Here is a 12,559-nt window from a genome sequence, read left to right as displayed (position 1 = left end):
CCCAGAACTGAGTAAAGCCTCTTCCTTTGCCTCAGTCTCTCTTGGGAGGACCCTTTTTCTCATCATCTGCTTGCTCAGCTCTGCCTAAGGGCTCATAGCCAGCCTAGATTGCTGCTTGTCTTGATGTTGACTGTCTTACAATTGAAAAATTCACAATCCATCAACAGACCTGTGGTGGGTCTGAAGTGTTGCCTATGTGGGGGAGGTGGTGGGGGTGGCCAGCAGTATAGATGATACATCAGGCACATTAAGAGTGTTTATTATTCATGGAAGCCTAGAGTAGGCTATAAAGGCTGTAGGGTGAGAAAGTGCTTTCCTTTCAGTTCTTCAGCAAAATTCAGGGGCTTTCTGCCTCTGAGTCTCAGTAGTGTAACAAAAAATGATCATTCCCTAAGGGTAGCCCTTTTTACCACTGAGAGGGAAAACGGCTAAGTACCCTACTGTCACCTGGCTCCAAGGGTGTATGTGTTACTTTTTTTATTTTATTGATGACAGAAATCAGATGAATAGTGGAAGTAGACAAGTATTTTTAAATTTGACAAGGCTTTTTCACACCCGTTATCCTCTGTGGTTTTACAATTAGTGGAATTGGCAAGGCAGATGTGATCATCCCATTTTACAGATGAGGAAACTGAGACTCAGACTGGTAAAGTGACTGGCCAAGCTCAAGTAGATAGTCAAAAGCAAGAGAACCCAGGTCTTCTCCCTCATCCAAAAAAAAAGGATGTCTGCTGGGTGTACATAGCTACTTTAGGCACACCCAATCTGGAAAGGGGAGTCCTCTGTTGTTCAGTGAAGGCTCTGCTCTGTAACCTTCAGTGAGCAGAAGTGGAGAGGATGAATCACAAGAGGACGTGCTGATGGATGAAGCTCCTTCCAACCTCAGCCAAGCTTCCACCTTGCAGGCCAACCGAGAAGGTGAGAGTGCCGAGGCCGGAAAGGCCTCCCTTCTTGCCCTGCACGTCTGACAGATATTACACTAGGGTTTTCCTGGAGGCAGCTGCCCAAATATGCAGAATAAGGAAGCATCTGTCTGCATGCGCTGACATACACCATCCACTTTATCCTCAGCCAGTTTTTCAAATAACATGTTACTACTGCTTGCCCAAAAGTTTGTCACTTCTTACTTGGTTCGCTTTCTTCTCACCTACCTGCTATCATCGCTCCCGATTCCCTCTTACCAATAGGATGCAGTCAGTAGCAAAGTAGGGCTGGAAAGGCAAGGGGGCACCAGCAGGCTTGGCCAAGTCCTAGACCATGGCTCTTCAAACCTCCACATTCAGCCACCCTGCTCAGCGTTTGATGCATTGAGTAGCACTTTTTAGGAAATCAGGGCTGGCTCACTTAGTCTGTATATCACCCCAGATCTGGTTCTTCCTCTCCTAGAGTCAGATACCACATCGCCTTCCCACTCAATCTGCTGGCCTGCACAGTAGCCTGTTTTCTAGCTACTCAGTATAGTCCTCCAATGTGCTCCCTTTGTTTTAGATTCCATGAATATCCTGGACCCTGAGGATGAGGAGGAGCACACTCAGGAAGAGGACAGCAGTGGCAGTAACGAGGATGAGGATGATAGTCAGGATGAAGAGGAGGAGGAGGAGGAAGATGAGGAAGATGATCAGGTGAGGGGGGACTGTGTTGGGTTGGTTCAGACAACCTCTTCCATGGGAACACAGAGCTGGAGAAAACCAACAGCCTGGGTGGCTAGCCTCAGCGCCTCCCTCCCTCATGTGCAAATGTGGCCATGACACCAGACTTCAGAAAATCCTTACCCCCAGCAATTCTCCATCTCCTATTTTCCCCTTAAGGAGGATGATGAAGGTGAAGAGGGAGATGAAGACGATGACGACGATGGCTCTGAAATGGAATTGGATGAGGATTACCCTGATATGAACGCTTCTCCCTTGGTCCGATTTGAGCGCTTTGACCGGGAGGATGATCTCATCATTGAGTTTGACAACATGTTCTCCAGTGCTAGTAAGATACAGGGGCTCAGTTGGGTTTTATCTCTTGATTCTTATACCCTTTTCTAGGGTAAGCCAAACAGTGATTGAAGCAGAGCAGCTATGAATCTGATAGACAGCACTTCTTTTCCTATGCCAACATCCTGGGGCAAGGGATATCTGAATCCATCTCTCTCAATAAGTGTATGCTTAGCAGAAAGAATAGTGAGAGGCTCTTGTTCTCTCCACCTCAGTAATCAGGCAGCTAATTTAGAGCCTGGACGACTTGATTTGCTTGAATTTTATAAAAAATGAGATACCAAGGCTGACTGCGTCAGGCACCCTACAGTAACAAGTCATTCAATAATCTTTATTTCTAACACTGGATCTTAAGAGTTTGTATGGACGCCTTTGAGCTTGGCATTGGGGAGTAGATTTGAGCACATTCACTTTGTTCATCAAAGATGCATCTTTTCGGAGGAGAGAGTGAATCTCTTCCCTCCTCCCCCATCAATGTCACAGTTCCCTTTTAGCATCGAGTTCTTAAAATCAACCTGTCTTGAGAAGGCAGCTCTTAATCCCAAATCACAAGCATGATATAGCAGAAAAGACTGTTCTGGTGGGTTGTCTTGGCCAAGTAGTCTCTTACCTCTTTGAGCCTCAGTTTGTCGCCTGTAAATGAAAAGTTTGAAAAGGAAAAAAAAGGGTTGGATTACATGATTTTCAAGATACCTTTTATTCTGTGATTTTCTTTGCATTTTTGTGATTTGCTCTTACCTCTTTGAGCCTGTTTGTCGCCTATAAATGAAAAGTTTGAAAAGGGGGGGAAATGGGTTAGATAACATGATTTTCAAGATACCTTTTATTCTGTGATTTTCTTTGCATTTTTGTGATTTGCATCGATCTTCCTTACGTTGAGCCTTTGTTTATTCAACAAATGGAACAAATACTTGAAGAGTGCAAAGAAAACAGCCCTTTTCCCTCATGGGAGCTTATGGTCTATTAGGAATTATAAATAAGCAGGAACTATATTGTAGTATGGTAAGAAAGCACAGAGTAAATGGTTAGTAAGCCAATCTGTAGAGTCAGAGGAAGTGATATCTAAGCCAAAAACAAAAGAACAGGTGAAGATGAGGGAGAGGACTCTTCGAAGTGGCAGATGCAGCATGTTGCTGAGGGGCCTGGAAGCATCACTGTGGCTATAGTGTGGAGAATGGATTGGGAGAAGGTACTACTTAGGAGGCTGTTGTAGTATTTAGGTGAGAAATGGTGGCATAAACTATGGTAGTGTCAGTGATCATAGATGAGTTGTGGGAATGAGGGAGAAAGGACAAAGCTCAGGTTTCCGTGTGAGGAAGTAAGGCCCAGGAGACATGGTTCTGCTTGAACAATCATGGAAGGAAAATTTTTTTGGCACTGACACCTTGCATATTGTCCTTGCAGCAGACATCCCCCCATCCCCAGGAAATATCCCTACCACCCACCCACTGATGGTACGCCATGCAGACCACAGTTCCCTGACATTGGGAAGTGGCTCCTCTACGACACGTCTCACCCAGGGCATCGGGCGCAGTCAAAGGACCCTAAGGCAGCTGACAGCCAATACAGGTCACACCATTCATGTTCACTACCCTGGGAATCGCCAGCCCAACCCTCCTCTCATACTCCAGAGGTGAGTTACAAAGGTTGTTGGGCTCACTGGGCTTCAGCATTGTCTTAACCTGGAGGGAGCAGTTCATCACTTAATGCTCTCATCACACACACCGATAACATATTTGTCCCATTTCCTTGTAAACTATATGTGCAGCCTTTTGGGGAATGCCAAATGGTATAACATGTTCTTTTGCTTTTGGTGTATTCACTAAGCAATCATTAAGCATCTCATATACCAAGCACTTAACACTTTAGATACAGACAGAACATGATTTGTGCCCTAAGGTTTAGTGTTTCTTTCACTTCTGAAGTTACTTTTAAGTAGTTTTAGAAATGAAAGAAAGGGTTATAGATACCTTAATGGTCATTGTACAAACTACAGTGGGTGTGCAAGGGAGGCATTATCAGTGACACTCACCTTGTGCCAGGAACTGTGGACTAATGTGCAACCTCAGCCTGAATAAAGTTCACAAACTGGTGGAGTAGTTACACGAAAGTAACTTCAACTTATTTGTTGTGTGATCGGTTCGTAATAGTGCTACGCATTTCGAGAGGATGCAGAAAGGGTCGCACAGTAATAAGTTGAAGGGCCCCGATGTACAGTGACCATGGCATTCCACCATCACCCTACAGGTTACTTGGTCCCTCTGCTGCCGCTGACATCCTTCAGCTGAGCAGCAGCCTTCCCTTACAAAGCCGGGGCCGGGCCCGCCTCCTGGTGGGCAATGATGACGTCCACATTATTGCCAGGTCTGACGACGAACTGCTGGATGACTTTTTCCATGACCAGAGCACAGCTACCAGCCAAGCAGGCAAGTTTGTGTGATGCATTTTTATCAGATTCTACTTTTTCTCTGCTGAGGGAAAGCAGCACAGTATCTGCCCTGTCTCAAAAAGCCCCATTTTATAATAGAAGCCAGAACCACTCAATGACTTAGCCAAAGCAACAAAAATTTTATTTTTCTAAATATATTATTATTGATTTCAGAGAGGAAGGGAGAGGGAGAGAGAGATAGCCGATCAATGATTCTCATCATTGATGATTCTGTCTCCTGCACATCTCATACTGGGGATTGAGCCCTCAACTCAGGTATGTGCCCTGACCAGGAATCCAACTGTGACCTCCTAGTTCATAGGCCGATACTCAACCCCTGAGCCATGCTGGCTGGGCTATAAAAACTTTATTATCTCTGGTACTTATGATGTGCCAGTCCTTGTGACAGACACTGGATCCTGTTCGGAAAATACTGTGATTGTTTAGTCGACACATGACAAGGCCAAGAGTCTCATTCTCCTTTGTTCTTCTACAGGGACCTTGTCCAGCATCCCCACAGCCCTGACCCGCTGGACAGAGGAATGTAAAGTCCTCGATGCTGAAAGTATGCACGACTGTGTTTCAGGTGTGTGGTGACAGCTTAGTTATCAGGGCAGTAGTGATCCCTCCAGTGCTGAAACAAGTACATGGAAAGTGGTTTCCCTGGTTTTCTGAGGCCACAAGCTCTGCTTCTTTGGTTCCTCCCTCCACCTCCCCTGAGTAGCCTCTGATCTTTGCTTCTTTGATCCAGTTGTTAAAGTGCCCATTGTTAATCACCTGGAATTCCTGAGGGATGAGGAGCTGGAAGAAAGGCGAGAAAAACGGAGGAAACAACTGGCTGAGGAAGAAACAAAAATAACTGACAAAGGCAAAGAAGATAAGGAGAACAGGGATCAGAATGCACAGGTGATTCTTAAGGGCTGGGGAGATTCATCTTTGGCTGTGTCTGTCTGCCTTAACTTTCTATGATTTTTCCATACACATGGCACCAAGATTCATTGAAGAATCCTTGGATGTTCACATTGAAACTGAGAATTTGCTGTACATTCACATCGTTTTGTGGGGGTAGAATTCAAACCCAGAGGGGAAATAATTTCTCCAATGTCTTGCTGGGGAAAACAAGTCAGAACCAAAGCAGCTCCTGACTCAGCAGTCACACTATGTAGTCACTACCTTCAGTGACTGCAACTGGGCAGAAAGAATGACCTTTACTATGACCATGCTCTTGATGGTTCAGTTCCCTTTGTCTCAGTAGATAGCCTTACAAAGTGTCAGGGCAGGGGGGTGACTTACCAGATAACCCCATTCTTTCATCTGCTTAGGCTTCAGAGCAGAGAAAATGTTTTTACCCTGAACCCCATCACCACATGTCATTTTCTAGGGCTTAAAATCTCTACCATAATTTTGGTTTAGAAAGAAGCTAGCTACCTACCTTTTTCTGAAATTTCTGGAACCTCCAACAGTGTAGCTTTAAAATACATGAATTATAAGCTAATCTGTATAATAAAAGCCCAGTGAATATTACAGTGGAACGACCAGAACGACTGGTCACTATGACATGCATTTACCACCAGGGGTCAGATGCTCAATGCAGTAGCTTCCCCCTGGTGGTCAGTGCGCTCCCACAGCTGGCAAGCACAGTGGTGGTGGCGGGAGCCAAGCAGTAAGGACCAAGCAGGCAGGTGGTTAGGATCAGGCCTAAACTGGCAGTTGGACATCCCCCAAGGGGTCCCAGATTGCAAAAGGGCGCAGGCCAGGCTGAGGGCCTCTCCCCGCACAAATTTCATGCATCGGGCCTCTAGTAGAAATTAAAAGACTTCAGTGAAATACTTTATTATACCCTACTCAGCAGTTAAGGTATCTGATGGATTAAAAAGAAGGATATTGTAATGTTCAGTTTTGATGAGCTTTTTCTAAGAAATACATTTATATAGGACTTTTACCTAATCCTACCTAATAAAAGAGTAATATGCACATTAACCATCACTCCTCACTCCGTCAGTCCGTCACAAAGATGGCTGCAGCCACAGACCTGGAGCGAGCAGGAGGCTTGCGTTGCCCCAGGCGATGGAGGAAGCCAAGCTTCCCGCCTGCCCTGGCCAGCCCTGAGCTCCACTCAAGGCTACAAAGTTTCAATTATAGAAGATAAATAAATCCCAGGTACCTGCTTCCCGCTGGCGTGGCCTCCACTCAAAGAGGGGCTGAGAGCCTTGATTGCCAGGGACAACCTGACCTGGGCTTCGCTTAAGGCTACAAAGTTTCAATTATAGAAGTTAAATAAATCCCAGATACCTGCTTCCAGCCCGGGGGCGTGACCAGCCTGAAAACGGCCCTCAGCCCCTCACCCAGGCTGGCCAGGCACCCAAGCGGGACCCCCCCACCATGATCTGGGACACCCTTCAGGGCAAACCAGCCGGCCCCCACCCGTGCACCAGGCCTCTATCCTCCTCCTTCCTATATAATACAAGGGTAATATGCATACGGACCCTAACAGCAAAACAACTGGGAACGACTGGTCACTATGACACATACTGACAACCAGGGAGCAGACGCTCAATGCAGGAGCTGCCCCCTGGTGGTCAGTGTGCTCCCACAGGGGGAGCTCTGCTCAGCCACAAGCCAGGCTGACAGTACAACGATGGTGGCGGAGCCTCTCCCACCTCCTCAAGAGCGCTAAGAATGTCCGACTGCAGCTTAGGCCTGTTCCCCGCTGGCAAGTGGACATCTCCCGAGGTAAGCGCACAAATTTTTGTGCACCGGGCCTCTAGTAAACAGTAATATTGTTTTAAACACATAAAAAAGGATAGAAAATGAGCAAGCCTGGCATGTAATGGAAAAAGCTGAAGTGGTCAAAATGAGCCCAGGGAAGGAAAATACGTATAGATAAAACTTTGAGAAATTCTTGCTGGTTTCATGATTGTGTTCAGGTCATGTCCTATGTCCAACCTAGCTCTAAAATGGTTTTTATTATCCTTCTCATTCTTTAGTCAGCCACCTGGCAGTTTCCCACTTATTCCCAAACCATCCTTGAACATGAGTATGTATTAGAGAAATTGGAGATATATTTGCACACTTAAGTACTCATCTTCCATTCAGGCATTGAACTCATAGATGGCATATGTGTGTGGGGAGGGGGAGGGGTGGCTATTACAGTTGAGCTCTAATGTGTTTGCAGAGTCCCACATTGGTCTGTCCCTTCTCTTTACAGTGTGTTGCATCTAAGACAAATGACTCCACTGAACAGAACCTCTCAGGTAACTCTCCCTTCCTCTTCCTCTTCTTTCTAATTGGTTGATTCTTTCTCCTGACCCTTCCAAGTAGCTGGCCCAAGAGGGCTGAAGATGAACTCTGGTGCTCTGTGGGATGAGGTAGTAGATTGTATAGTTTTAGGGTCATACCCCATCTTGGAGATAACTATACAGTCTACTGTCTTTCCCACGGTGGTACACTTCCCCTTCGACGTGCTCTGTTCAGCTTCTCGTTTTGATTATACTGTGTAGCCTTCTGGCATGTGTAGTGAGGCCATGTGTCCTGTCCCCTTTGGTGACCTCCGTGGCTCCCAAATGCCAGTCTTCAGTGGAAATGAAAAAATAAGGGAGGTTTAATGAGTTTTTCGGGAAGCTGAAATTATCCAACTTTTAAATGAATATATTTTTAATAGAGATTATGTCCTTAGTTCTTTGGTATTGAAATACTTTTATGAAATGATATGGGATTTTTTTTCTTAGCTAAACTAAAAGTCGGTAACCCTATGTTAGTCTCTTTTTACTTTTTGCTTTCTATGTAAATTTTATCCATCTGTGGAGTCCAAAAGTCTAGGAACATTATCTTGAGTAACCTGCCATTGGGGAAAGTAGCTTTGTGGGCTAAATGGTATTACTATTATATGCTTTCTGTTCCTCCTAATCTTAATGTCAGTAGCTATTTTGTGAGTCTGATAGGTCCATGTGGTATTATATGTCTCCCCACCCCTATTTCCTCAGAACTGCTTCCCTATACCTTCTATCTCCTTTGGCACTTGAGTTGGGAAATGATTGTACCAAAGTCTACACAGTCTTTTTAAAAGCAGTGAAAGAGGGTAGGTGTCCTGGTGCCCTTAATTTAGCAAGAGATCTTTGAAAGGGTCTGTCATCCAATAATATAACCTCTTGCCTACTACCCTTGCTAGAGGATTCTGCTCATGCCGGGGTGAGGTAGTAAGTTGTATTGTTGTGTGGGGTAGGGATTTAAGGCCCCAATAGAAGATAACTATACAACTTACTACTTTCCCTGGTGTGTGGCATATTCACACTTAGTCTTGGCACAGTTGCTTCCATTAGACAGAATTACAGATGTTCCTTGGATAATCAGGACTAGAAGAAAGGAGTGGTCGAAGGGGGCAGGTGATATTTAGAGTGGAGCAAATATAAAGTGACTTGAACTTTTCCCCCTTCTGGGGCACAGAAAGGATTTAATTTTTAGGTTCTACAAAGGGATCTCCAATTCTTGGGACTAAGATAGCGCTGTGCCTTAGCCCTTATCCTGGGTATACCAGATCAACCACAAGCTATTCCTAGGAGTACTTGGTGGTTGGGGGGAATTCTGCATCACTGGCTGGGTGGGATACTTGTCAAGCCACGTGTGCTGATTGAGTGGCTCCCCAGGTTCTTGTCTGATTGCCTTTTAACACACCTATTGTCATTCTTTCCGAGAAAGATGGGACTCCTATGCCTGACAGCTACCCAACAACCCCATCTTCAACTGATGCAGCTACATCTGAGTCCAAGGAGGCCAATGTCACTTTACAGCCTTCACAACAGCAACCAACACTCCCAGCTCCACCAGCTTTGGGAGAGATTGCTCAAGAGCTGCAATCCCCAACTGGAGAAGGTGGAAACTCTGCACAGCTATTGATGCCTGTAGAGCCAGTGGAGTTGGGGACCACAAGGCCAAGTGGAGAAGGAGAAACGACTCAGATGGAGTTATCTCCAGCTCCCACTATAAGTGAGTACAGTTTCAAGGTTTTGAGGGGGGGTAGTTCAGGGAGGAGAAAATAGATATCTTTGTAGTTTCTCTTTCCTCTCTTACTTTAGAGAAATAGTAAAAACTCAAGTAAGTCCTCAAATAGTAGAATCTTAGCTTGCACATTAGCTTTCTTAGCTAAAGTTAAGATTTCTTGTCTGTGTCATTAAGTGATCACTCTGTTCCTAGGCTATCATGCTGGGCTTTTTATTTAACTTCTTTTAAAATAACCCTCCAAAGTAGATGGTGTTATCTCTGTGAATAAACTGAAACTTAGAAGTGAAATAATTAGCCCAAGGTCAGTAAGTAGTTGAGGTGAGATTAAAACTCAGATCTGTGTGACTAAAGCTTGCTCTCGTTCCATAGTTCTAGGGATGGCAAGCACATAACCCCACACGTATAGCTCTCCCATCCTGGCAGACATAATTTATTTCATGGCACTGTTCCTATTGGTGTGAAATGGGACCTCAAAATTCTCGGCAGTGTTCCAACAGGGTAAATTGAAACCTGTTTGCCATCGCTGCTCTGTACTGTGCTGTCTGTGATGTGCTCTGGAAAAGCCTTAAGATATAGGGTGGTTTTTTTTCCTTCAAAAAACCTTGTTTGTTGAGATAAATAGAACCAATATGCATGTGCATATAGTGCCTGTGGGAAAATCTGCAAGTGACAGGATCCCTGACCTGGGGTGCCTAGGAAAGATGTTTCACAGGCATGCCTGGAACCCCATAAATGTCCAACAGGTGATAGAAGGGACTAGAGCTGAGCCTATTAAAGTAGATGAAATTGAGGGGGAACACAGACTATCGTGGCGTGAAGGTAAAGAAGTGAGAGGTCTGATCTGGCTGCTTCTTAATTCCAGGCAGAGATCTAACCTCTCCATGTGACTTCCTCCTAGCCTCTCTTTCCCCAGAGAGAGCTGAAGATTCTGATGCACTGACAGCTGTCAGCAGTCAACTGGAAGGCTCTCCCATGGACACCAGCAGCCTGGCTTCCTGTACCCTAGAGGAGGCTGTGGGTGACACCTCAGCAGCTGGCAGTTCTGAGCAGCCCACAGCAGGCAGCTCTACTTCTGGGGATGCCCCACCAGTTGTGGCAGAAGTGCAAGGCAGGGGTGATAGGTCAGGGGAACCTGCCCAGTCCGGTGAGAACAGGTAAGCATTATGTGAGCAAGAGGAGGGCAGGATGTGTTGGTGGGTATTTCAAGCCACATTCCTACTTGTTAACTAATGCATATGCTGAGAAAGGGGTATTGTAGGCATATTTTATAAATAGAAAACATGATACAGAGAACAACATGAAAATGATTTCCTTTAGCTCTACCCCTGCATCCTCTGAGAGTTCTTCTACCAGAGAGTCTGCTGTGGTCATTTCTGGAGGAGATTCCCAGGGAATCTTAGAAGAGCCACTGCCTTCAACAAGCAGTGAAGAGGAAGATCCCCTTGCAGGTGAGCCACATGTGAGCTCAGGCTATCCTGGGCTTGTTTCAGCTTCTTGTAGCCATTGGCATGGAAATGCCCACCAACCAAATGGTTCTATTCAGATGGTTGGCAGGCGTATGTATTGGAGGAGAACCAGCAGTAAGGGTCTGCTGAAACTGCGTAATGGATTGAGCCCAGGCTTTAGAGTCAAACTGATCTTTGCTCAAATCCCCCTCTGCCATCTCCTGCCTTGAGGACCTGGGCCATTACGTAACTTCTCTGATCTTCTTGATACTGAGGGATTGATAATAACTACATGATAGGTTCTTGATGAAGGTTAAGTGAATTTGCACACAGAACCTGGCACAGAACAAGAGCTATTCTGAGCCCGAGGAAGGTGGGTGGGCCTTTGCATGCAGTGAGGACAAAAGGCTGGTTTCTTCCAACAAGGCCATAGGTTTCTTTCCTTCAGCTACATCTTAGGCATCAGTAGAGGGGCTGTGAGTTCCTTTACATCTTGCATCTCCCTTCAGGTATCAGTCTTCCCGAAGGTGTGGACCCCTCTTTTCTGGCTGCTCTGCCCGATGACATCCGCCGGGAAGTGCTACAAAACCAGCTTGGCATCCGTCCACCCACCCGGCCTGCCCCCTCCACAAATAGCTCAACTCCTGCAGTGGTTGCAAATCCTGGCGTGACTGAAGTGAGCCCTGAGTTCCTGGCCGCCCTACCTCCAGCCATCCAGGAGGAAGTATGTGAGCGGGAAGCTGGTGGAGCCAGGCTGCCTGGCCATGGCTATCCCCACCCCCACCTCCATTGACTATTTCTACTCAAATAGGTGCTGGCACAGCAGAGGGCTGAGCAACAGCGACGGGAACTAGCACAGAATGCCAGCTCAGACACCCCCATGGACCCTGTGACCTTCATCCAGACTTTGCCCTCAGACCTGCGCCGTAGTGTCTTGGAGGACATGGAGGACAGCGTATTGGCTGTGATGCCACCGGACATTGCAGCTGAGGCTCAAGCTCTGAGGCGAGAGCAGGAAGCCCGACAGCGGCAGCTCATGCACGAGCGGCTCTTTGGTCACAGCAGCACCTCTGCTCTCTCTGCTATTCTCCGAAGCCCGGGTATGGAGAGTAGGCAGTGGGAGGGCACTGGAATGTCAAACTTTGGCCACATAAGGATCTGTTGTTTGCCTTTGCGTTACCTGGACCTAGCTCACCACCCCTCTTCCCAATTTCAATTTCCTTTTCTTTCCTGTCAGCTTTCACCAGTCGCCTGAGTGGCAACCGTGGGGTCCAGTACACTCGCCTTGCAGTGCAGAGAGGTGGTACCTTCCAGATGGGGGGTAGCGGCAGCCATAACAGGTACTTTTGTCTCTTTTCACCTTGCTGTACCACCTCTCACATCTACAACTAGTCCAACTCCCTTAATATGTAAGTAGAGAGGCTGGATGATCTCCCTGTGGTATTTCCTTAAATGAGTGAGGGAGCCAGAGCTTTGGACTCCCCCTTCATAAAGCCACACTTTTAGTTGAGTGAAGCTAGTAGTATAGACCATAATCACAAAGTAAGGCGGGCTAGCACTAGCTGTGATGGTAACAAGGAAAAGTCACTTGCCTCCCATGCAGATAGTAAAACGATGAGCCACTTGCCTTTGAAATTTTAATGTCTAGGCTGTGGGAGTAGGAGTTTGTTATTAACCAGGCTGAAGTAGAGTGGAGTCCAATGGGA

At 46.3% G+C, this 12,559-nt stretch overlaps 1 protein-coding gene across 13 annotated transcripts in view; it reads left to right on the top strand.

Moving 5' to 3' along the window:
• The window catches only part of HUWE1 (HECT, UBA and WWE domain containing 1, E3 ubiquitin protein ligase), a 147,966-nt gene that overhangs the window by 120,222 nt on the left and 15,185 nt on the right, over window positions 1-12,559 (top strand). For 10 of the 13 annotated variants that reach the window (XM_014535313.1, XM_014535311.1, XM_014535310.1 and 7 more), the window contains 14 exons: window positions 820-918; window positions 1,489-1,622; window positions 1,809-1,977; window positions 3,387-3,615; window positions 4,230-4,408; window positions 4,907-4,996; window positions 5,162-5,316; window positions 7,619-7,664; window positions 9,106-9,393; window positions 10,271-10,562; window positions 10,726-10,856; window positions 11,363-11,577; window positions 11,665-11,953; window positions 12,091-12,193. In XM_014535313.1, the coding sequence (XP_014390799.1) occupies window positions 820-918; window positions 1,489-1,622; window positions 1,809-1,977; window positions 3,387-3,615; window positions 4,230-4,408; window positions 4,907-4,996; window positions 5,162-5,316; window positions 7,619-7,664; window positions 9,106-9,393; window positions 10,271-10,562; window positions 10,726-10,856; window positions 11,363-11,577; window positions 11,665-11,953; window positions 12,091-12,193 (2,419 nt within the window). The remainder of the gene's footprint in view (window positions 1-819; window positions 919-1,488; window positions 1,623-1,808; window positions 1,978-3,386; window positions 3,616-4,229; window positions 4,409-4,906; window positions 4,997-5,161; window positions 5,317-7,618; window positions 7,665-9,105; window positions 9,394-10,270; window positions 10,563-10,725; window positions 10,857-11,362; window positions 11,578-11,664; window positions 11,954-12,090; window positions 12,194-12,559) is intronic. The other 3 variants (XM_014535321.1, XM_014535315.1, XM_014535317.1) reach the window with 2 other exon arrangements.

This window comes from Myotis brandtii, unplaced genomic scaffold (genome assembly GCF_000412655.1).
Source record: "Myotis brandtii unplaced genomic scaffold, ASM41265v1 scaffold1424, whole genome shotgun sequence".
Classification (NCBI taxonomy): domain Eukaryota; kingdom Metazoa; phylum Chordata; class Mammalia; order Chiroptera; family Vespertilionidae; genus Myotis; species Myotis brandtii.
This window is presented reverse-complemented; position numbering and strand designations above follow the sequence as displayed.